Raw genomic sequence first — 24,479 nt, 5'->3', positions numbered from 1 at the left:
AATGTCATAGATGCAAAAATTCTCACCAAGATACGAGCAAATTGAATCCAACAGTACATTAAAAGAATTATTCATCATGATCAACTGGGATTTTTATTCCTGGGCTTACCAGGCTGCTTCAATATCTGCTAATCAATCAACGTGATACACCAAATTAGCAAAAGAAAGGATAAGAACCATAAGGTCTTGTTAATAGATGCAGAGAAAGCATTTGACAAAATACAGCATCCATTCTTAATACAAATCCTCAACAAAGTAGGGACAGAGAGAACATTCCTCAACATCATCAAAAGCCATATAGGAAAGACCCACAGATGATATCATCCTCAGTGGGGAAAAACTAAGAGTCTTCACCCTACAATTAGGAACAAGACAAGGATGTCCACTCTCACCCTTACTATTTAACACAGTACTGGAAGTCTTAGCCTCAGAAACTGGACGACAAGAAGAAATAAAACACATCCAAATCAGCAAGGAAGAAGTCAAACCTTCACAATTTGCAGATGACATGGTATTCTATGTAGAACACCTGAAAGACTCTACCCAAAAATTGCTAGAACTAATACATGAATTCAGCAAAGTTGCAGGATATAAAATCAACATACAGAAATCGGTTGCATTTCTATACACCAATAACACAGCAGCAGAAAAAGAAATCAAGAAGTTGATCTCATTTGCAATTGCCCCCAACACAACCAGATACCTAAGAATAAACCTAACCAAAGAGGTAAAAGATCTGTACTCTGAAAACTATAGAACATTTATGAAAGAAACTGAAGACACAAAGAAATGGAAAAACATTCCATGCTCATGGATTGGAACAACAAATATTGTTAAAATAGCTATACTACCCAAAGCAATCTACACATGTAATGCAATCCCCATCAAAATACCACCAGCATTTTTCACAGACAGAGCTATAACAAATAATCCTAAAATTTGTGTGGAATCCCAAAAGATCTCAAATAGCCAAAGCAATCCTGAAAAAAAAAAAAAAAAAAAATTGGAGGCATCCGGATTTCAAGCTCTATTATAAAGCTACAGTCATCCAGACAGTATGGTGCTGGCACAGAAACAGACACGTGGATCAACGGAACAGAATACAAAGCCCAGAAACGGACCCACAACGATATGGCCAAGTCCCCTTCGCCAAAGCAGGAAAGAAGATCCATCAGAAAAAAAGTCTCTTCAACAAATGGTGGTGGGAAAACTGAACAGCAAAACATGCAGAAGACTGAAACTAGACCACTTTCTTACACCACACACAAAAATATATTCAAAATGGATAAAAGATCTAAATGTAAGACAGGAAGCCATCAAACTCCTGGAGGAGAATAAGGCAGCAACCTCTCTGACCTTGGCTGGAGCGATTGTACACATCGCCAGAGGCAAGGGCAACATCAAGATAAAAAAGCTTCCAGCGGCACCTGGGTGGCCCAAGTTGGTTAGGCATCCGCTCTGGATTTAGGCTCAGGTCATGATCTCACAGTTCGTGGGTTTGAACCCTGCATCGGACTCTCCGCTGACCGTGTGGAACCAGCTTGGGATTCTCTCTCTCCCTGTCTCTCTCTGCGCTTGCCCCACGTATTTGTGCTTGCTCTCAAATAAACAAACTTAAAAAAAAAAAAAAAAAAGATAAAAAGCTTCTGCACAGCAAAGGAAACAATCAACAAAACTAAAAGGCAGCCTACAGAATGGGACAAAGATATTTGCAGATGACATATCTGATAAAGGGTTAGTATCCAAAATCTATAAAGGACGTAGCAGACTCCACACCCCAAAAACAAATAATCCAGTGAAGAAATGGGCAGAAGACACAAACAGATACTTTTCCAAAGAAGACATCCAGATGGCCAACAGACACTTGAAAAGATGCTCAACATCACTCATCATTAGGGAAATACAAAGCAAAACCACACTGAGATACCACCTCACACCAGTCAGAGTGGCTAAAATTAAGAACTCAGGAAACAACAGATGTTGGCAAGGATGTAGAGAAAGGGGAACACTTTTGTACTGGTGGTGGGAATGCAAACTGGTGCAGCTGCTCTGGAGAACAGTATGGAGGTTCTTCAACAAGTTAAAAACAGAACTACCCGACAATCCAGCAATTGCCTTACTAGGTATTTACCCAAAGGATACAAAAATACAGATTTGGAGGGGTACCTGCACCCTGGTGTTTATAGCAGCATTATCAACAATAGCCAAACTATGGAGAGAGCCCAAATGCCCACTGACTGATGGATAAAGAAGATGTGGCATATAAATACAAAGGAATATGGCTTAGCCATCAGAAAGAAGTCTTGCCTTTTGCAACGAGCTAGAGTGGATTAGCTAACCGAAATAAGTCAGGGAGAGACAAATACCATATGATTTCTCATATATGTGGAATTTTAAAAACAAAACAGATGAACATATCAGAGGGGGAAACAAAAGAGAGGGGGAAACAAACTATAAGAGACTCAAAGATAGAAAACAAACAGGTTAATGGAGGGAGGAGGGTGGGGGCTGGGCTAGATGGGTGATGGGTACTAAGGAGGGAACCTGTTGGAATGAGCACTGGGTGTTGTATGGAAGCGATGAATCAATGAATTCTACTCCTGAAAACAATATTGCAATGTATGTTAAGTAGAATTTAAATAAAAATTTGAAAAGAGAAAAATATATATTTATACTTATATACATTTCTATATATTAAAATCTGAAAGCTATCGAAAAATTTTCTTAAAAAAGTAAAAAGAGTTGAAGGTATCATTTAAATATAATGGAGATACCAAAAATTAACGGATATTATCTGAAAGGACAAACAACAGCTTAATTAAAACCAAGAATTAAAAAGTGATTTCTGCTAAATTATTTAACTCCACTTTGGAAATTCTCAGCAAATGCAGTACAAAAAAGGAAATACAACGCTTGGTATTGACATTGAGAAAAAAAAAAAACGGTAAGATTATTTTGCAGAGGACTAGGAAAAACTCAAGGAGCCCTAATTTAAAGAGTAAAGAGAAACAGAATTATAGAAATTGGTAAATTCATTGGCCACAACATATCAAAACATTTCTTCCTTCCTAGCAGTAAGACCTAAAAAGCCTTCCATTCGCAACAGAAACAAGCATACAAATCGGGAATAAAGGTACAGGACTTATATGGAGATCAATAAAAAATTAGAATACATAAATAGATCCCATTATTTAATACTTTAATAACAAGGACATATTTCAGTTTTGTGGTAGAAATGGACGGATTATTTAATAAATGGTGTTAGGACAACTGGTCATTATCTGGAAGAATGTAAACTCAATTCTATCTTAAACAACATAAAATTCTAGATGGATTAGAGACTAAATATTTTTTAAGAAAGAAAAATTCTTTGAAGAAAACCTAGGCTGCTGAATGAATAATGGTGGGGTAGGGTTCAGTCTCTTAACCAAAATGGAAATCTAGAAGCTACAAAAGAAAAAGATACGCTTCTAACTAAAACGTTTAATATTCCAGATTTTATATACAGATCTCCTTTTATAGAATACATATAAATGGAAAACACATCATAAACAAAATACGGGAAACAATGCCAGAATTAGAAAACTATCTGCAACACAGGTGATAAGAAGGTTCCTGTCTCTCCTATATAAAAAAACAGAATGGGGCAAGAGACACAAACTGCCCGATGAAAAAAAGTGAGCAAAGGGACAAGTAGACATTCTCTGAAAAGCGTATTCAAATGACTAATAAACTTAAAGGAAGGATGCACTAGTGACTATAATAATGCAAATCAAAAGGACAATGTGAAATAATTTTATACCTGTTAGACTGGCAGAAATTGTGACCACACCTTGATAGCTGGAATGGATGAGGGGAGCTCTTTTCAGGATAGGTCAGCACCAACCCAGACATCAAATACACTCTAATCTAGCAATTTCGGTGTTGGAACTCTGTTGCACCAGGGTCAGTAGTGGTAAATGGAAACCGTGTCAAAGCTTATCAATAGGAAACGGGTGAATAGTTTATGTTACGTGAAGGACCTTTAAAAAAAAGGTTTGACTAAAGGGGATTTTTGAGAAGTTTTGGTAAAAAAGTTGCAACGTATATAATAACACCGTTTTGTAAATAACCCTGGCCGAAGACCAAAATGAACAGTCATGCCTGTGGAGGACGGGTGCTTGTAAAAGAGTTCAAAGAAAGCACAAACCAATTTGAGGGAGGAGCGCATGGCCGACTACGGGATAGTGGGAGCCCAGCAAGCCAGTGCAAGAAGAAAAAAGATCATCTGAAAAATAGAAGAATTCGTATGGGCACACGTAAAAAGAAATCTTTACGGAGCTGTGCTAAGTAGTAACCCTGGGTCATACTGTTTTCTCCTCGGATGTGAAAGGCGGGATTAACATCGGAATCCCAGAATTAGTTTAGAAAAACCTTTACAAACGGGCAATTCTGCGAAAGTGTTCACTACTTACTATGGTATATAGCACCGCCAGAATGGACAACCCCGCGCGCAGGGAAACACCACGTAGTTAGGCTACAGAGTGGCTTTTCCAAAACCCAGCCAGGGCAGCTTCGTTTCCTAGACACAGACAAGCCCGATGAGGGCTTTTGGGCTTATGGCTCTCAAATTCCATTGCAGCCAAGCCCCTTGGTCGTGACCTCGGCCAGAAGCTCGCCCGCAGCTTGCCCCACGCTCAAGGGCCCGCAAGACCGACCTGCGCTTCCAGAGCTCGGGCGTCTCGGCGCCGCGGGAGGCGTGCAAGGCCTACCTGGCGGGGCTCCTAGGGCTCCTCGAGGACACGGGCCTGCGCGCCATCCACGCCAGGGCGTCTCCGTCCGGCCCGTCCTGCCGGACGACGTCCAGCTGGCGAGCCGCGGGTGCGGAGGGCGTGGCCAAGCCCTAGGTTGCACCGGAAAGGCCTTCTCCAGGGAACCAATTTTGGAAAAGGCCGCTTTCGCACTATTGTCCACACCACGTCCCTGCTTTGAACTCAACCAGGAAAACCGAGTAGTCGTGGCACACGCTTCCAACCCGGACCACGGCGGGGCTGTCACGCCCCAGATAGTTCACGTGGATGACGGACTAACTTGGGGGTGTGGAACTTCGTGGCAGGGACGCCAAGTTCCCCCACGTACTTCTGGTACTGAGCGGGGACCTCGGGTAAAACGAAGTACTAGGGAAGGGGCTCTAGAACCGCCCCACTTGAAGCCCCTTCAAGCCCCAGAACCCTAGTCTCAAGTACAAGGGCCTAGCTCCCTGTAGCGAGAACTCCACTGTAAGGGACTGAACGCGGGGCAGAAGTTGGCGGAGACCCCGGCAAGAAGGCAGAAATTCCGCGTAGAAGCCTAAGGACACATGTACTAAAGCTCTTTCCCCGGAGTATGTTGGTGGCTCTTAAAAGAGCCGTTGGGTTATTGGAAGAAGCTTCCAACTGGAACCTTTACTTCTTCTTGGGCGCTGCTTTTTTGGGCTTGGCAGCAGTCTTTGGCTTGGTCACCTTCGCCTTGGCCGCTTTGGGCTTCACAGCCTTGGCTTTGGCAGGGCTCTTGGCTACTTTCTTAGGCTTCACGACCTTGGGCTTCTTGGGACTCTTGGAGGGCTTCTTGGTTACAGCAGGCTTCTTGGCCTTTTTCGGGGTCTTGACGGCTTTTTTAACAGCCGCCGTGACCTTTTTGGGCTTCTTAGAGGCGCCCGTCACCTTGGCTTTCGCCACCTTTGCGGGGTTGGCCTTGGCCTCCCCAGGGGAGGCCTTCTTGTTGAGCTTGAAAGAGCCCGAGGCGCCGGTGCCCTTGGTCTGCACCAGGGTGCCCTTGCTCACCAGGCTCTTGAGGCCCAGCTTGATGCGGCTGTTGTTCTTCTCCACGTCGTAGCCGGCGGCCGCCAGCGCCTTCTTGAGCGCGGCCAGGGACACGCCGCTGCGCTCCTTGGAGGAGGACACGGCTTGCACGATCAGCTCGGACACAGAAGGGCCCGCGGGCTTCTTCTTGGCGGCGGCGGCTTTCGCGGGTCGCTTGGCCTTCTTGCCCGGCGCGGGCTTCTCGGGGGGAGTGGAGGCGGCCGGAGCGGGCGGCGCGGTCTCGGACATGCTGCGAGGGAGGCGGGCAGAGCCAACTGCAGGGACCTGACGGGACAGGAAGACGCCGGAGACGGCGGCGCCGCGTATTTATAGGGCGGGGCCGCGCTGTGATTGGTGCTCGCCCCGCTCGCCTCTCGCCCCGGAGCGCCGCCTCCCCGCCGGGTCCCTGTAGCCAGCCGCGCGCGCGGGCGCGCGCGGGCCCCAGGCCGCCACCCCGGCCGCTTCGGGCACGGAAACTCCGGGCGGGGAGGGGCCGGGCTCTGCGGCCCCCGGACCTCAGCGCGGACCGCAAAACCGGCCTCATCTCGGGCGGCGGAGGGAGAGCTGTTTGTAAACGGGGTCGTCAAACAGGAATCCAAGGAGCTTCAGCTGGGTGTTGTCAGGGGCGCCTGTTTCTGATTAGTAAATGTGAAAGGTGGCGTCTTGAGTGGCGGGAGGGAGAGAGGAAAGCGGGGTGTGCTTGGGTTGGGGGTGTGTGGGTGGGTGGGTGGAGGCCTCGTCTTGCAGGTTCGGGACCAGCTCTCATCAGTGCCGTGGCCTTGCCGGCAACGCCGAAGACTGATACGCCTGCACCGGGCCTTTTGTGAATTTCGGTCAGAGGAGTGTCGTGGGAAACACCAGAACTCACGCGGCAGCTAACACGCAAACCGCACGTGCAGAAAACAATATACAAGTGTGATTGCAACTTATGTTTACAATCCAATTGCGCTGCACGAATTCCCGATGCCTTTTCATCCTTCCCACGCAACCCCTACCAGCGGCCGTTCCCCTTTACCTATCACCTGTTCCCTGTCAGTATGTCGCATTCACCAGACTTCTGAAGCTCAAAACCAGACAAGGGAGGGGCATCAAATAAGCGCCGGGAGGACTGTGGGGGCTTAGGGTTCCTTGTGTGAAAGCGAGAGGACACAACTCCTTAGAGCTGTAAGGAGCATTGAAAAGTATCAACACCGCTAAAGCGATTTCACATCGTGCAGAAACATGAAAGAACAAAATGCCTCTCACGAGAGGCTCTGGGCAGTCGCCTGGCGGCCGGGAGAAGACAGCGGCGTCTCATTCCCGCGCTGCGCGGCAGAGGTTCTCAAACAAGTCCGCGCGGGCCTGGGTAACCCGAGCCTCCCTGCTTCCCGCCAACCACAGAGGGGCTGGTTGCCAGCTTACCGCCAATAATGTGATGTTCCCACGTCCATCTTCCCTACCGTTCTCGACCGTTTCCCATTTTCCAGAGTCCAGGTTTTCAAAACGCAACACGTAATTTCTAACAGTTTGGAAGGGAACGATCTGAAGCTAAGCCTTTGAAGGATAGTCGATGACACTAACAGGTACACAACCTTCCTCCAAGAACGGAAGGTTTCGTAAGTGAAACAGTTTTTGAAAATCAAGCTTTTCTTAGTATAATAAGTGAGGACTCTAATTAAACGCAGGTGTTTAAAAGAAAATGCTGGATTCAGGAATTTAAGCAAAGGTTCCCGACTCCTGTGTAGCCATTGGATTCAAATAAAATAGCGAATTTTCCACCCAAATGAAGATGCTAGATTGCTTAATGGCTGATCAGTATAAAAGACTCAACCAATCAAACGGTAGAATCTGGTATGCCTACTCTTAGTACAAATCTGTCACATTTGATGCTTTTAAGCTTGGAAGAATTTTTAAAACTGTAAGGTTAGGCCTTGGCAGTGGTAAATTTGCCCTTGTGGCTCTGATTTCCACTTGATCGGAACGAGGACACGCCTCCTCCTCAAGGCTCAGAGGTCGGTACTGGAGAGTTTAGTCACTGCTATTTTACACCTGGCAAAATGCACTCTAGGCTTTAGAAGATATAAGGCATATGAGACACATAAGAATGCTCCACGCTTAGAAGTCAGCTTTAACATTTAACAAATAGATTCCTGATTACAGGAAAATTTCTGTAAACGCTAGCGTAATTTGATTATGGTTGAAATTGTCTTGTCGGATTCAAAGGAGTTCCTCAACTTAAGCATTACAAAAGAATCACATTTTTGAAAAAGATTTCAGAAATTTGTAACCTGATATCGGGTTATTGAGCAGGGACTATAAAGAGTACGTTATTGCGGACAATATTTCTCAATTTTTGCTCCCGAAGAACTAAAGAAATATAGAGCTTTGAAGCGATACCAATGAAGTCCATGTCTAGTTTTTTGAAAGGTAAGGTTCAAGGCATTTCATTCAGACTGAAAGTCGGAAGTGGAAGAAACAAGACCTTGGAAAGAGCTGAGGATAACGTGATAGCCAATGAAACTGCGCAGTTGTTGGAAAATCCAGAGATAGACCAATCAGAGCCTGTAGCCTTGTAGTTAAGCATTTCTCTCATCCAATCACCACACCCTACGTACTATAAATACCGGCAAGTCTGCCCGACATGTTTGTGCTGGCGTGGTATGTCTTTGTAGGTCGTTTCTGCCATGGCTCGTACCAAGCAGACAGCGCGCAAGTCAACGGGCGGCAAGGCCCCGCGCAAGCAGCTGGCCACCAAGGCGGCCCGCAAGAGCGCGCCGGCCACCGGCGGCGTCAAGAAGCCGCACCGCTACCGGCCCGGCACGGTGGCCCTGCGCGAGATCCGCCGCTACCAGAAGTCCACCGAGCTGCTGATCCGCAAGCTTCCGTTCCAGCGGCTGGTGCGCGAGATCGCGCAGGACTTCAAGACCGACCTGCGCTTCCAGAGCTCGGCCGTGATGGCCCTGCAGGAGGCGTGCGAGGCCTACCTGGTGGGGCTCTTCGAGGACACCAACCTGTGCGCCATCCACGCCAAGCGCGTCACCATCATGCCCAAGGACATCCAGCTGGCGCGCCGCATCCGCGGCGAGAGGGCTTAACGCTGCCGGTTTATTTTGAAATTCAAACCAAAGGCTCTTTTCAGAGCCACCCACGTTTTCAAGTAAAGTAGCTGTAAAAATCTAGCTCCACAGTTTAATAGAACTAGCTGCACTAAGAGTTGAAAAGCTAGGGATCGACGACAATTTGACGGGTTACAGTAGTAAATTTTGTCCAGACATTTCCTGTATTTGCGAACAAAGTTGGCTCTTTAAAAGGTTAGGTCCTAACTAAGCCGGTTGGCGTTTTAAGAGGAACCCGAAAGGATTGGTCTTTGAAGAGGATTAAATATGGCCTATTGCGCATTTGTGGAACTGGAACAGTATAGTTTTACCAACTATAACCTGTAAGATAATTTCAAAAGCCTGGTTTTGTCATTGACCAAACTACCCAATTTACATTTATTTGACCTTGGTATTTTTGCCATTACTGAAATTTACTGTGAAAGACTGCCTTTAAGTATTCTCTGCCAGATTATTTTTGGAATCAGAACATGAATTTACTATAAGTGTAGTTTAAAACAATGTAGCCCGGTTAAGAACACTGGTCAAACTGGGTTCTGACCCACCCCTCTCCCGCCCCTAGTTCCTGGGGCTTGGAGGAGGGGTTAAGGGAGGGGACTGTTGCGTCACATTTCCCGCCTGCGCGCTTTCCATTCTCTGTATCTGCAAGGGGGCGGGGGACGTAGTTATATAAGGATCGGCTCTCGGCTTCTTTGTCACTTACTGTTGGTTTGCTTTCCTGAAAGCCATGTCTGGCCGAGGCAAAGGCGGGAAGGGCCTAGGCAAGGGGGGCGCCAAGCGCCACCGCAAGGTGCTGCGCGACAACATCCAGGGCATCACCAAGCCCGCCATCCGGCGGCTGGCCCGGCGCGGCGGCGTCAAGCGCATCTCCGGCCTCATCTACGAGGAGACCCGCGGGGTGCTCAAGGTGTTCCTGGAGAACGTGATCCGGGACGCCGTCACCTACACGGAGCACGCCAAGCGCAAGACGGTCACGGCCATGGACGTGGTGTACGCGCTCAAGCGCCAGGGCCGCACCCTCTACGGCTTCGGGGGCTAACTTGCCGGGTTTCGCCACCAGAATGTTTCATTTCTCAACCAAAGGCCCTTTTCAGGGCCACCCAACTGTTCAAAAAAAGGGCTGTCCCAAACGAACAGGGCACTTGAGCCTACCAGCTCTGTAGTCTACTTAGAATCCACAATATTGACACCGAAACCCAGAAGGTTGCGGGATTTTGAAAGGAAAACTTCAGTTCGATAGTCGTATGTGCCAAGGTAACTCCCTTAGCTCAATGGTTTATTTTACCCGCCCCTCTGTTCCCATTCACCGCATACGAGCAGGGGAGTAGTGATAATCCAAGTCAAAAGTGAGGGATAACCAAAGCAGGGTAAGCAATTTGGCAAGGGATTCCAGGAACAAAGAGGAACATTATCCAATCAGCAAGTCCCATCCATGGTTGTCAACCAATCAGAACTGATGATCTCATGTGCTTCCCCCCGCCCCCAGAGGCGAGCTGGATTGGGGGATGGGAAGGCTGGCCAGAGACGCCAAAGCCTTGATTTAGGAATTTTAAAAATGTCTTTTTGCGGATTGTGAGATAGACCTTATCTATTAGGCCCTCTATCAGGTCCCAAGAAGAGTACTGAAGTTTTTACCAATAATAGGGAGATTTGTCTAAAAAAAAAATTAAAAATATAAATAAATAAATAAATAAATAAATAAATAAAATAAATAAAACAAGAAAAACCTGGAAATGGTGGGCAGGGGAGGAAACCAGTTTCAGACTGCCAGAAAACCCAGAGAGCACTGGATTCAGGGGAAATTAAAATCTGGCTAATGGGGGAAAGTGCCTCATTCACTGTCAGCACAGCCCTCTGCAGTTAGCCATGCTTTTTTTTTTTCCTTCCTTCCCAGAGAAATGGAAATTAGGGTGATGGAAATGTACATTAGATAGTGGGGATGGATGTACAATTAAGTAGATATACTAAAATACATTGGATTGTACACTTCAAGTGTGTGTGTGGGGGGGGGGTATGGTATATACACTATATCTCAAAATCTAGAGAGCAGGCGTGAGAGCGTGTGCTGACTGCAGCCACCGTGTGTTAGCTTTAGCCAATGTCTCTCCTAGCTTTTTAGGTCTCCTTTTCCACCTAATAATTGTCCTCCAAGATTTTTCCGGGAATGATAAAAGTACCTAGCCTGGCTTAATTTAAATTGACAATGGGGAGGATTCAGAGCTGCGTCCTGGACCGTCAGAGGACCAAAATAGGCATGGTTGGGAGAGTGGTCACTTTATTTCCTCAGCTGGTGTTCCTTCAAGAGTTATTTGTTGACCTCATGTGACGTGCCTGATACTGCTGTAGGCAGTGGGCAAATCCGACAGAATTCTCTGTCCTGGATCCGGAGTATATTAGAGAGGTGTGTGGATGCAGATTTTTCCATACGGGAGGTGCGGTGGCTATAACAACAGACATGCCTGGCTTCTGTTACGGTTGGCCTAGCTTATTCACAGCCTTACAGACAGCACCATACCCATTTGTCACACTCACTGGCCTGGGTGAAAGCCTCTGAGCCTTCCTCCGTCCTAACACTCTTGAAGGCCTTGTTCAGGACAAAGATACTGCTGCTGCCCGATTTCCCACTCAGCACCATTCCTCAGATCTAGGTAAGTCAAGGAAGAGTAGAAGGAGAGTCCATCATGGCGGCACTCTGGTGAGCCTAGGGTCTTGTGTAGAAAATTCACGCATGCATTCGTTCAACTGATAGGGTACAGGGCATGCTATTCCCTGATACGCCGCCTTGGCATATTAAATATGTTCAACTCAAGGAGCTTGAGCGGCAGAAGCAGGAAAATCATCCCGACACCTCCTCACCGCTTGTAACCCCCACTTCTCTTTTTCCCTGAAAGCAGAAGATAAATCTTCTATGAAAAGTACCCTGCTATACCAGGAAGAAGAGAAACATCCTTATCACTGGAGACGCGGAATTCAGAGTCAAGAAGTCTGTATGAACAAACCCTGTTACTTCTTTACTCCTAGCCCAAAAGCACTTTCTCTGTTCTTTAGAAACGTATTGTCTAAAAAGATATAAAAGCTTCCTGCTCTGATCACTTCCTTGAATCTCAGATCTTTGTGGGGGCTCCTGTACATCTGTATATAATTAAATTTGTTTTTCTCCTGTCAATATGTCTTTTTTGTTGCAGGGAGGTCCCAGTCAAGAATTTAGAAGAGCAGAAGGAAAAATGTTTTTGCTCTCCCTCCACAACAAACCCGCATACCTGTTAGCTCTCAGCCCTGTTCTAGGAGCTAGGGAACATCTCAGGGACAAAACAAAGCCCCTGCTGTCACAGGATTATATTCTAGTTGAGGAAGACAGGACCACAAACAAAATAAATATATAGCGATACGGGTGGGGATACATATGCTATTTTAAAGAATGAGCAGAGGGGGTATTCGTTCACATAGGGTGGTCAGGAAAGTTCTCTTTTCATAAGAGGGCATTTGAGCAGAGGCCTGAATGAAGTCTGCAGCCATGCAGCATGTCACTCTATGTCCAGTGACAGCAGAACATGCCACACAAACTATGTGCCTGACATCAAGATTAAAGGCACTGGGAAAACAAACAGGTGCGAGAAAAGCACTCTGACCTCTCCTTTCTCTTCCTGAAAGCAGGAGAGAAAATCCCCATATGGAAGATGTCATCCCTCTACCAAGAGGAAAGTCATATTTTTGCCACGTTGGATCATCAAAGCTGGGAGAACTCTGTACAAACCTTGTAAACTAATGCTTATCTTCCTAGTTACTTCCCCACAATTAACTGCCCGGCCGCCAGCCCCCTTGCCTTGTCCTGTTTTCACAGTTTACTCTTCTTTGTCCAGCTCGGTACATAAGTATTCAAGTCCAATTGCTTCTTTGGGTGCTCATTTCCTTAGGAGGGCGCCTTTGTCCCGGAAAACACATTGGTGTACCTCAATGACTATATATAAAGATATATATGTATTCATGTAAATATAAATGAATTGTATGCTCTTTTCCCATGAACCTGTTTTATGTCAATTTAATTCTTAGGCCTGCTAAAACCCCTAAGAAAGCAGAGGTAAAATTTTATCTCCCCTACACCAGAAGATACTTCTAGGAAGAAAGAAAAATCAGGACAAAGGCTCTGAGCCCGGAACATGCTTGCTCAACTCCACAAGCAGCAAAAAGGTCAGTGAGGACAAAGAAATGGGAGAGTGAGTGAGGTGAGAGGGTGGCCGAGGGCCAGATCACGTAAAGCCATCTTGGGTAGACTGACAAACTCATCCTGTTTGCTTGGGACTTTCCCCAAGGTTGAGCACTGAAAGCTCCCTATCCCAGAAACCCCTCCAACTCAGGCAAGCTGGACTTATTGGCTACTGTGCTTGTAGGCTGTGACAAAGACACTGGCTTTTATTATGAAGAAGGAACACCGCTGGAATGTTCTGGGCAGATGGTGGACACGACATCTATTGAAAGGATCGCTCCTTCTGTGTGGCTGAGAAAAAAACTAGCCATCAGAAGTAGAAACAGAAAGACTAGTTAGGACTCATTATGGTCATCTGGACAAAAGGTGATTGTGGCTTGTCCAGGAGTAGAAGCAGAGGATGTCGGCAAAGGTGCTCTGATTGATTTGGAAGATAGAGCTGACTGGGTTGGATGAAAGTTAAGAGAAAGAGCTCAGACAGGACCGCATGTTTTCTGAGCTGAGCCCAAAGAAGAATGGAGTACCATCTACTGAGGTGGGGAATACTGAAGGAGGAACAGATTTGGGGTTTATGCGTTAAGATACCTAATGTGGACAAGTTTGAGATGTCCATTAGATATTCAAGTAGATATATCAGATATACAGGTGGATATGCGACAAGCTTCATTATGAAGCTCGAAGTGGGTGGAAGGAAACTGATAAAATTTTAGAGGTGATAAGGCCACCCTCCTAAAAACAACCAGTGGGATTGAGAGAGAAGCTGACACTCTCACAGCCTTTAAGTGTCACTACAAGCTGGCCGGACACTCAGAGCTAGGCCATCGAGTTCTCCTGTTGAGCAGCAACTATTTCACAAAACACAGACCAAATCAATAGCGAGACAAAGAACAGAGAAGGGGCCAGGAAATGAGCCCAAATGCACTCCAGGTTGCTTTATCCTTTAGGAGGGCTCCATAGCAGCCCATTTATGACGGACTGTGTGTATCCCCTGCAAATTCGTATGTTGAAATGTTAACCCCCAATATGATGGTATTAAGAGATTGGGCACTTGGGTGGTGATCAGGCCATGGCAGTGGAGCACTCATGAATGGAATTAGTGCCTTTTATATAATAAGAGATCCCAGAAAGCTCTCTGGTCCTTCCCTCTGCCATCTGCAGACACAGTAAGATAGGTCTATGAATCAGGAAATGGGATCTCACCAGACGCCAAATCTTGTCTGAGTCTTCCAGGACCTTGATCTTAACTCCCAGCCTCCAGAACTGTGAGAAATCAATATTCGTTGTTAGCCACAGAGTCTATGGTATTTTTGTTATAGCAGCCTGCACTCAGACCACCACTTCAAGGATATCCAATCCCTTCTTTTTAATTTTTAATGTTTATTTATTTATTTATTTATTTATTTATTTATTTATTTTTTGAGACAGAGAGAGACAGAGCATGAACGGGGTAGGGTCAGAGAGAGAGGGAGAAGTATCCAAAGCAGGCTCCAGGCTCTGAGCTGTCAGAACCAAGCCAGACGCGGGGCTCCAACTCACACACCGTAAGATCATGACCTGAGCCAAAGTTGGACCCTCAACTAACTGAGCCACCCAGGTGCCCCAATCCCTTCTGATGACAATTTATATTTCCACTCATTTACCATTACAACGTACAGTAATAAATGGTGTTGAAAGTCTTGATCTCATTGTCTTACCATTTACACTTACATTGTCTTACCAAATTTTTCTTTAAACCAGACCTCTCCCTTGGAACTCAAGAATCTTCCAACTGCCTATTCAAGTATCTTCTTGTGTCAGAGACATGTTAGCAGAGTAACCAGCCAGCAGAGCTTTAAGCAAATGTCAATATATTTCTTAAGCATTAAATCAATGCTGACTATTCCGTTGTGACTTACCAATTGGAGGGCATACTTCAAAACTTTTTATAACCATGTTTGAAACGTTCATTAAAATAAAACAACCTTACATTTTTAAAAATATTTACTCATTTTTGAGAGACAGAGACAGAGCGCAAGCAGGGGTGGGGCAGAGAGAGAGAGGGAGACAGAATCCAAAGCAGGCTCCAGGCTCTGAGCTGTCAGCACAGAGCCCGACGCGGGGCTCGAACTGAAATCATGACCTGAGCAAAAGTCAGAAGCGTTTAACTGAGCCACCCAGGTGCCCCAACAACCTTAGAATTTATACAGGAGGCAGGAGGGAAACGAACCGGACAAAGGGAAGAAGGGGGAAGGTCCAAGACAGTCACCAGAGCCAGTGACCTGAGGAGGCGGCTTTCTCCCTCAGCCCCTCGAATTTGCGCCCTGTTGGAGACCTCAAGGCTGCCAGTAGCCAGAGACCTGAAGAACAGACTCCCTTTAATCTAGTAAATGGCAATTTCCCCAAGCCAAAGGCTTAGGCGCGCGGCCTGTGGACGCAAACCTGCAATGCCAAGGCATCTTAAGCTCAAAGACACCGTCTGCGGAAGGCTGTGGGCCGACCTCACCCTCACCGGCTCCAACCCCGGAGATAGAGGTGGCGGATGCCAGCGCGGACGGGGAAAGCCTGTGTCGTCCTCTGTCCGGGCATCGCTGGGGGCAATCACACGATAACGAAGAGACTTCTCGGGCCATCCCTGGCTTCCAGAGGCGGGAGCACGCTCTGGGAATTAGTACGGATATTCACCGGAGCCTCCCCGGACCAACGCATTCGACAGCGACTGAAGCACGGCCGCCGGCCAGGATGGCCTCTTGGGGGAAAACGACGAGGGGGAGGCCGACTCCTTCCCCAGAAAGTCGTGGGCCGGGGCCTTCAGACGCCTCCCCATTGGCTTCCCTCGGCCAGCCCCTGCTCCGGATTGGCCCGCGGCCTGCGCCTCGCACTGTGCTGCGAGCTGATTGGTGGAGAGGGAGAATGGAGTCTCAGTTTATGCGTAAAACGAAAGCCGAAGCCTTAGCAGGTAGGCCGGATGGGCCTTCCCAACATGAGCACAACTGGAGAGCGGGAAGGAGGAGACGCGTACAACTCTTTTGAGAGTAAGTGGGCGGCCCTGAAAAGGACCTTTTATAGAGAAAAAGTGGGGACGAAGGCTTAACCCCCGAAGCCGTAGAGGGTGCGGCCCTGGCGCTTGAGCGCGTACACCACGTCCATGGCTGTGACCGTCTTGCGCTTGGCGTGCTCCGTGTAGGTGACGGCGTCCCGGATCACGTTCTCCAGGAACACCTTGAGCACCCCGCGGGTCTCCTCGTAGATGAGGCCGGAGATGCGCTTCACGCCGCCGCGCCGGGCCAGCCGCCGGATGGCGGGCTTAGTGATGCCCTGAATGTTGTCGCGCAGCACCTTGCGGTGGCGCTTAGCGCCCCCTTTGCCTAGACCCTTCCCGCCTTTGCCCCGGCCTGACATAGCTGCCTAAGCACGTCCTGTGAGTAACTCACAGCGGTGGCCCCACTGGCCCGAAAGGCGTTATTATAAGCAGTCGTCGGACCTGATTGAGAACTGACCGCGCGGGCGGGAACCGAGGCGCCCCGACCGCACGCCGGGCTCCGCCCCTCTCTGGGCTGAGAGCCAATGGCGGTGTGGGGGAGGGAACGGAGTGAGGAGTTTCAGTTTTAAGCTCTAGATTTTTCTGAAACCGTTGATATTTGTATCTGAAATTATATCTTCCCGTGAGAATGTTCACAGGGGCTAATTTTTTTTTTTTTATAAGCAAGTGCAGTACTTTCTCCTTCAGAAGGGGATGATTGGGAAGGGTACCCTAGGACGCCACCCCAAAATAGGAGTGGGGAGCTCAGGCACACCTTCCCCAAACATGCCCCGTGCGTGTGAACGGTACAGTATACGCCGCCCGCACATAGGCCTGTCTGACATAAGGGCTATTTCTGAGCAGTTTAGAGAAACACCAGACGCAGGAGAATCTCTAAAACCAGAGGAGAACTCACACTTTCTTAAGGGGAATTTCACATTTATGAAGGAGATCTCAATCGGTGTCTCCCTCTCTGTGCCAGAAAGAGAAGGACGACTAGATCAGCACAGAAACTTGTCCATGGAGAAAGCCCGGCCTTGATTCTGCAGAACAACCTTGCCTTGTTTACTATCCTTTTCCTGGGAGCCCATAACTGGCTCCCTGTGCACGCCCCTCCCGCATGACATCTTTTGTCTTTAGTGGAAGATCGTATGTAAGGGGGTGGCTTGGGCCTTTTCAGGTGTTCTTCTCAGTTTTTCAGAGTCTCTCTTTCCGATGTATACCTGAGGTATATATATCATTAAACCTCTGTTTTTCTGTCCTTAATCTGCCTTTTATGGCAGGGTCTAGGCCAAAAACTCAAAAGGGAAGGGGAAGTCATTTTTCCTCTATTACAGCGGTGTGACTTTGTAAAGTTGCCCTTCATTTTCTTTATCTGTTAAGGTGGAGCGATGATAGTACTCAGGGAACTTTTGTAAAGATTGAAATTACCTAACGTAAGCAGAAGGCTAGAACAGAGATTGGCGCAAAGACATAACTATGGCTGTTTTTTTGTTGGTATTGTTGCTTAAAGAACCTGTCCGGAGTTAGGATGTTGCCCTGAGCCTTCATTTTCAGGCTTTTACTCGTGACACAATATAGGCAACACAGATACGTATATAATAGCGAAGTTTTTTTTTCTTTTTAATCACAACATTTAATAAAGTACAAGACATTGATGGATTCTGGGTTTCTTGGTTTTGTTTTCTTTTCAATTGAAGTATAGTGACTTAAAATAGTATACTAGTGTATAACGTAGTGAATTGACAATTATATACATTATGAAATGCTCATCATGATGTGTTGCTACCATACAAAGTTGTTACAATAGGATCATATTCCCTATGCTGTGCTTTTCGTCCTTGTCACTTATTTATTGTATAACTGGATGTTTTTCCTTCTTAATCACCTTTACCTTCTTTGCCTTTTACCCCTCGCCCCTAAACTACCATTTGTTCTCTATATTTATCTCTGTTTGCTGTTGTCGTCGACGCTGTTTTAGACTCCACATGTAAGTGAAGTCGTATGGTATTTGTCTTTCTCTGCCTGACTTGTTTCATTTAGCCTAATACCCTCTAAGTCCATCCATGTTGTGAATACCAAGATTTCATTCTTTGTATGACTAATGTCCCATTTTATATGCAAATGACCTCTGAACAATGCAGGGCTTGGGGGGCTGATTCTTGCACAGTTGAAAATCCAGATATAACTTGTGATCACCCCCCGCCCAAACTACCAATACTATACTGTTGATTAGAAGCCTTACTGATGACATAAAGTCTATTAATATGTATTTGGTATATGTATTATATATTGTATTCTTATTATAAAGTAAACCAGAGAAAAGAAAATGTTATTAAGAAAACATAAGGAAGAGAAAAACCTTTACAGTACTGTGTTGTATTTGTTATAAAACTCTGCAAATAAGTGGACACATGCATTTTGAAACCGTATCGTCGGCTCTATGTAAGATGCCGTCTTTATTCATTCACCTAGTGACTGACAGGGTGTTGTTTTTCTGTTCATACATGACATGTTAAATATGGTTGCCTGAGAATATCCCTAGGTGCCCTTTCCAAAGGGGCATTGACAAGTAATGTTCCTTTCTGGCTCTCCGGCAGCCGGATCTGGAGTACAATTGACATTTCTACACTGACTTCCCACTGTGGTGTTAAATCTCAGACACTCACGGATTAGTCAGTCACTTCTACTGGGATGACTGGAAGGGCTACTACTAAATCTTTAACTCTGGAAAATACACCCTGACCTTGGCCTCCTTCCTCCTCTCTTCTGAAAGTCTGTATAAACCAAAAGTTCGAGAGCCAGCAGTAGTAGCGGTGAGTTTCAGCATGTGGTGTCGTATCACCATGGTGTCTGGGAAAGAAAAACCGTGTTTCATGGAGGACCTTCCAACAGCCATTTAAAAAATACAATCTGTATGTCAAACGCCTTTTTTCCCCTCCAGCATGACCATAGGCACTCCGCTAATAGAAAGTAATAAATGCTTCATGCAGTGATATTAAAATGTGGGCACAGCTCCCCTTCTAATATATTCAGTAAATTTTCTTTTTTTTCCCCCCACACCTTAGCTCTTACTCCTAACATTTGTGGCCTACATCTGAGATGGGAGTTGATGCACCGACCCAAATCAGGCGGACAACCATCAACAAAAAACAAGATTCACCTTGAACTGTGAGGTTTGCTTGGATGGCTTTACATTCCTGGATTTTGATAAAACAACTTTGACTTTCCAAAATATTTGCAATATTTATGACTGAATTTCCTCCATTCTTTGATTTTAGAATACCCGTGGAAGTTTCATTTCCAAACTGGGCCAAGTCTATTCAGTAAAGTCATGCCCAATGAAGAGGACATTTAGTGGGGAAAGTTTTGAGTTTTTATTTCAATTTTCAAAGAAATGTCAGAGTATAAGGGAAAATCACACACAGCTCAGGAAAATTCATAGCATTTCTCCAGTGCCACGTGTCCAAAAATCAACTTCTATGATCCCAGTAACTATGATACCCACTAAGGTGGGTAGTGTTATTCCCTATTTTTCTGATGATGGAGAAATCAATTTGTGTCAGACGATACGGTAAGTGGTCACACTGCGATTTGAATGTGGGCAATCTGATATCTAAATGCTGCCCTGTGCTTCCAGTTTCCAGAGTACTCCTGCAGAAAGATTAACAACGTTATGGATTCTAAGACAGTGCTATCCTTTATTCACCAGACACTGGGCAGTTTTTCTGTTGAGGGGCTCAAGTAAATGAAGACTTAGAACCAAATCCACATTCCTTGACTGGGAAGGGGATGGGGGAGGGCAGGGGCAGCCAATCTGAGCCACTGTCCCCTGGCCATCCCACCCTCAGACAGCAATGGGCACTTGTACCTTTTTAAAGCTATCCTTTCAGGCCCTGTGCCTTAAACACCCCTTTTCTAACAGATACATAACATATCGAGGAAAAAGCCAAACAATGTACATAAAAGCCAGCACAGCGATAAGAAAAACCAAGATATTTTGACTTCAGCTGGGGCCCAGATGTGGGCTGGGGCAGGAGACAGACCCTGGCTCAAGCCAAGGGCATCATTGAGACCTTTTACATGGATAACAAAGGTCTGTGCCAGACAATTACATGTAGGAGAGCCTGGAAATTTAAATAAAACTACAACGCAATGACCCGCGTGTACGTGTGCACACACACACACACAAACACACACACATACACAAATAGAAACATCCAACCTTATTACTTAGAAAAATGCAAATATTTTGTAAAGTCAAAGTTGTTTTATCAAAATCCAGGAATGTAAAGCCATCCAAGCAAACCACACAGTTCAAGGTGAATCTTGTTTTTTGTTGATGGTTGTCCACCTGATTTAGGTCGATGCATCAACTCCCATCTCCGATGAAGCCTTTGGAATTTGGAGCTGTCATTATTCAGTATTCTGTATTGCTCTGAAGTTTGAGTTATGTATAGTGTAAACGCTATGATCTTTGAAGTGTTTCCTGATAGTTGGGGATGTAATCTAAAACTCAAATTTCTTAGAGGCAAAATTAGGCACTTTCAAAGTGGGCAGTTCACGTACCCGGCTACTGGTTCAAGGTCGTCCCCTTTTCGGAAAAGGTACACGAATATAGTCTAGGAAAGTGGGTTGACAGGATCATAGGCAGTCGGTTAAATGGTTTTCGAAAACGGACCTTTTTGCGGGTATCAGTACCGTCAGAACAACCAGATTTCAAGCAATGCTTAGTATGGCCATGGTCACCTAAACACCATCTAAAGGTTCACAGCCACTTTTGTTGAGCTAATTGGGTGGCTCTGAAAAGAGCCTTTGGGTTTAAGGTCGGCGATCCTTCGTTAATAGTTTAGGCCCGCTCCCCGCGGATGCGGCGCGCCAGCTGGATGTCCTTGGGCATGATGGTGACGCGCTTGGCGTGGATGGCGCACAGGTTGGTGTCCTCGAAGAGCCCCACCAGGTAGGCCTCGCACGCCTCCTGCAGCGCCATCACGGCCGAGCTCTGGAAGCGCAGGTCGGTCTTGAAGTCCTGCGCGATCTCGCGCACCAGCCGCTGGAACGGCAGCTTGCGGATCAGCAGCTCGGTGGACTTCTGGTAGCGGCGGATCTCGCGCAGGGCCACCGTGCCGGGCCGGTAGCGGTGCGGCTTCTTGACGCCGCCGGTGGCCGGCGCGCTCTTGCGGGCCGCCTTGGTGGCCAGCTGCTTGCGCGGGGCCTTGCCGCCCGTCGACTTGCGCGCCGTCTGCTTCGTGCGAGCCATCCCCCAAGCAGGCCGAGAGTGTCTTCACCGAAAGCGGTGAGAGGCACACAGCCCTCCTTCTTTTATACAGCCGGACCGCCAACCATTGGACCCAAGAGCATTCAAAAGTTCCCGCGCCCTCCTCGGATTGGTCCAGCTCCGTGCGGGGAGCCCGGATTAAGAGTTGCTTTCAGGTTGGTGAATGAATCTTAAGCCCCGCCCTTAAATGTGGTTACTCTGACGTCATTTATTTACCCTTTCGTTCCTACATCCACTGTGAACAAAAATCTTGCACAGAAAGCTGCAGATATTTTAAAGTGTAAAGTAAGGTAATCATGCAAAGCCACATAGGGACTTCCAATGGATGTTTTGTTGTCTTTAGAGAGAAACCATCAAGATATTCTGCAGGTGTTTAGGTAAATACATGGGCTGCCTCTAAAATGACATTCAGAATTTTCTTGGGCGTGGCACAAATATTGTGGAGAGTTAGTAAAATGCTCCTCATTTGCAAGCATGAATTATCAAGGAACTAGGACTTAGCCTCACTGCTTCAGCAAACATGCCTTCACAAACTGGGATTTTAATGGATGTATTCCATAAAATGAAGAATCTTAAGAATCTAGGGACTTTCACTATTATTTCCTTCTCCAAGCTACTGTCGTTGCGAAAAACTTTCAAACTTCATCTGTGGAATATAGCAATGCCCTTTTCTGCTTGACTAGAAATTAATGCGCCCTACACGGTTAAACACGGTCAATGGGGTTAGCAACGTTTACACTGATTTCCCGTGTTGCTTTAGCCTCGAAACTGTGAAAGCATTTCTGTGGGAGCAAAGCCTTCCAGGTATAACTGTGACATTTCACCTCCCATGTTTTTAAATGTTCCTAATAGTTCAAAGCACAGCTCTTTCAAAGGAAACTGTGGGTGGCTCTTAAAAGAGCCTTTTAAGTAGTTAAGCGGACTTTCTCTTGATCAGGAAAAAAGCCTGTGTAAAAAAAGTCAACAGCTTATTTGCACTTGGCCTTGTGGTGGCTCTCGGTCTTCTTGGGCAGCAGCACGGCCTGGATGTTGGGCAGGACGCCGCCCTGCGCGATGGTGACGCGGCCCAGCAGCTTGTTGAGCTCCTCGTCGTTGCGGATGGCCAGCTGCAGGTGGCGCGGGATGATGCGCGTCTTCTTGTTGTCGCGGGCCGCGTTGCCCGCCAGCTCCAGGATCTCGGCCGTCAGGTACTCCAGCACGGCCGCCAGGTACACCGGCGCGCCGGCCCCGACCCTTTCGGAGTAGTTGCCCTTGCGGAGCAGGCGGTGCACGCGGCCCACCGGGAACTGCAGCCCGGCCCGCGACGAACGGGTCTTGGCCTTGGCGCGAACCTTGCCACCCTGCTTTCCACGTCCAGACATCACTAGCAGAAAAGGAAGCAAACGCCTTCAAAAGAAAACGCAAGCAGTATTGAGCTAGAGTGAGAGCAAGAGAAGTATTTATACTAACGGGAGGTATGCTGAATACAAGCCTCCCATTGGCTCTTTTCAAGTAACCAATGAAAAAGCATAATCAGCATCCCTCATTTGCATAAAAGCCCTCCACCTAGCGGGAGGTTTTTGAATACTCCACTGTAATCTGGCGTGAAGAGCTTTTACGTTAGCACTAATAATTGAAACAGTTTGATTTTCTGAACAATACGAATTTAAAATCCAATCCGAAGCAGGAATGATTGTCCTCACTGCTCTGTCTTTTGGCTGTTTTTCCTTTTCCAGGATTGTGACTGTTTCTGGAAAGGAATAAACAGAACAATTTCTAAAATAGTGTACATTTAAAAAGTACGTCTGTGCCAACAGTTGCTTTAAGTCTCTGGACCTCACAAAATAACAGAAAGAAAGGAAACAAACAATTCTTTGTCAGAGCCCAAGCCTTAACAATGTCTGAGCAATGAAAAGTGTCTGAACAATGAAAACTAAAGGCAAGAACTGGCCCATCCTCTCCCTGACTCAAGACAGTAGGTCTTTTGTTTAAATCATTATCTTACACATGAGGTCTTATGGGATCACCTTGAAGGTAGGTAGAGTACTGTTTTCATTTTAGAGATTGCAAAACATAGAGACCCCGATTGTGAGTTTTTTGTGTCTTTGTCTTTACCGGCTCACATTGACTTAATTAGACTGATGTGGGAACCAGAGGCAAATGGAAAACTAACTTTCCTTTCTGCCTACAGCCTTTGCCATAGGCAGGGTGACATTCCTCTAGGAGCTCAGCTGCCTGGATGATGACACTGCTAAGAGCAAAAGGTAATCTTATCTTAACATTCACCCAACCCCCCAGGATCCTGTAAGTCTACTTTAACATATAAGAATTCTTTTGAAAACTTCCTTTATCTCTACCATCACAAGATACATGTTGGCACTCATACTCCAAGCTTATGGCCCACTGATAAACATCTGAAGGGTCTCATGACTGAGGTTTTACTAAACAGTAATAAATGACCTTTTGCTAACAGCAGTTAGCCTCTCGAGGCCCTGGAAACCCTGCTTCCAAAACTCCTTAGAGACTTATGCTATCCCTAACGCCCTCCCAACCTGAAGGTATATAATCAGTCACCCATCACAACCCCAGTGTAACTCTTTCTGCCCCTGGGTCCTGTCCCCGTGCTTAAATACTACCACCTTTTTACACCAAAGGCGACTCAAGAATTCTTTTCTGGCCATCAGCTCTGGACCCCGCCACCACTCCAAAACTGCGTCAAGACCAAGGACTCCATACTCCTGGTTGGGAAACTCGTTCCCCCCGTTGCCATTCCCAACTCCTACCTTCTCCATTTTTTCACTTGGCTACAACACTTGGTTGGTTCGGAAAATTCTTCTGTCATCCTCCATATCCATAGCGTACTGCACCCCTCGTGGTTAGAGGGCCGAAACATTGCAACGCAAACACAAGAAGTCTTGGGACCTTTAGGAAATGAGGGAACAGATGCCCCACAACACTGAAATACACAAAAAAGATGATGTATTATAAACGCTGTGTTTATATGACTGCAGTCTTTGCCTGGTCTTAGCGCTCATGTCAAGGAATATAGTAACATCGAGAGACATTGCCGGGAGGAATCTTGGTGTTTTTCCTCTTATGGTCCAGA

General features: G+C 46.5%; 6 protein-coding genes across 7 annotated transcripts; 2 read left to right on the top strand and 4 right to left on the bottom strand.

The window, feature by feature from the left end:
- Positions 1-5,354: 5,354 nt before the first annotated feature.
- On the bottom strand, positions 5,355-6,101 carry H1-1 (H1.1 linker histone, cluster member). The gene has a single exon (XM_007074487.3). It carries the CDS (start codon positions 6,066-6,068, stop codon positions 5,424-5,426), a length of 645 nt encoding a protein of 214 aa, XP_007074549.2. The 5' UTR covers positions 6,069-6,101; the 3' UTR covers positions 5,355-5,423.
- A 2,329-nt stretch (positions 6,102-8,430) lies between these two features.
- On the top strand, positions 8,431-8,977 carry LOC102970844 (histone H3.1). Its single transcript, XM_042985542.1, has one exon. It carries the CDS (start codon positions 8,483-8,485, stop codon positions 8,891-8,893), a length of 411 nt encoding a protein of 136 aa, XP_042841476.1. The 5' UTR covers positions 8,431-8,482; the 3' UTR covers positions 8,894-8,977.
- A 606-nt stretch (positions 8,978-9,583) lies between these two features.
- Positions 9,584-14,994, top strand: LOC102971152 (histone H4). Of its 2 annotated transcripts, none has more exons than XM_007074436.3 (3): positions 9,584-10,168; positions 11,809-13,102; positions 14,856-14,994. In XM_007074436.3, the coding sequence occupies exon 1, from the start codon at positions 9,642-9,644 to the stop codon at positions 9,951-9,953; it is 312 nt and encodes a 103-aa protein (XP_007074498.1). In that variant the 5' UTR covers positions 9,584-9,641; the 3' UTR covers positions 9,954-10,168; positions 11,809-13,102; positions 14,856-14,994. The 2 variants fall into 2 exon arrangements, with proteins under 2 accessions (XP_007074498.1, XP_042841490.1); XM_042985556.1 differs by having other exon boundaries at positions 11,806-13,102.
- A 1,100-nt stretch (positions 14,995-16,094) lies between these two features.
- LOC102971438 (histone H4) lies at positions 16,095-16,550 on the bottom strand. The gene has a single exon (XM_015540513.2). The coding sequence runs from the start codon at positions 16,494-16,496 to the stop codon at positions 16,185-16,187; it is 312 nt and encodes a 103-aa protein (XP_015395999.1). The 5' UTR covers positions 16,497-16,550; the 3' UTR covers positions 16,095-16,184.
- A 3,795-nt stretch (positions 16,551-20,345) lies between these two features.
- LOC102966405 (histone H3.1) lies at positions 20,346-21,423 on the bottom strand. Its single transcript, XM_007074488.2, has one exon. The coding sequence runs from the start codon at positions 21,374-21,376 to the stop codon at positions 20,966-20,968; it is 411 nt and encodes a 136-aa protein (XP_007074550.2). The 5' UTR covers positions 21,377-21,423; the 3' UTR covers positions 20,346-20,965.
- Positions 21,424-21,510: 87 nt separating this feature from the next.
- Positions 21,511-22,935, bottom strand: LOC102971737 (histone H2A type 1-H-like). The gene has a single exon (XM_042985543.1). The coding sequence runs from the start codon at positions 22,753-22,755 to the stop codon at positions 22,363-22,365; it is 393 nt and encodes a 130-aa protein (XP_042841477.1). The 5' UTR covers positions 22,756-22,935; the 3' UTR covers positions 21,511-22,362.
- Positions 22,936-24,479: the final 1,544 nt, after the last annotated feature.

The sequence above is a fragment of the Panthera tigris genome, chromosome B2 (genome assembly GCF_018350195.1).
Source record: "Panthera tigris isolate Pti1 chromosome B2, P.tigris_Pti1_mat1.1, whole genome shotgun sequence".
In the NCBI taxonomy this organism is placed as follows: domain Eukaryota; kingdom Metazoa; phylum Chordata; class Mammalia; order Carnivora; family Felidae; genus Panthera; species Panthera tigris.
Note: the sequence above shows the minus strand (reverse complement) of the source record. Positions and strands in the feature narration are given on the sequence as shown.

Excerpts from the sequence above, each read along its gene's own strand:
- LOC102971438 (XM_015540513.2), bottom strand. The coding sequence starts at position 16,496 with ATGTCAGGCCGGGGCAAAGGCGGGAAGGGTCTAGGCAAAGGGGGCGCT.
- LOC102970844 (XM_042985542.1), top strand. The coding sequence starts at position 8,483 with ATGGCTCGTACCAAGCAGACAGCGCGCAAGTCAACGGGCGGCAAGGCC.
- LOC102966405 (XM_007074488.2), bottom strand. The coding sequence starts at position 21,376 with ATGGCTCGCACGAAGCAGACGGCGCGCAAGTCGACGGGCGGCAAGGCC.
- LOC102971152 (XM_007074436.3), top strand. The coding sequence starts at position 9,642 with ATGTCTGGCCGAGGCAAAGGCGGGAAGGGCCTAGGCAAGGGGGGCGCC.
- H1-1 (XM_007074487.3), bottom strand. The coding sequence starts at position 6,068 with ATGTCCGAGACCGCGCCGCCCGCTCCGGCCGCCTCCACTCCCCCCGAG.
- LOC102971737 (XM_042985543.1), bottom strand. The coding sequence starts at position 22,755 with ATGTCTGGACGTGGAAAGCAGGGTGGCAAGGTTCGCGCCAAGGCCAAG.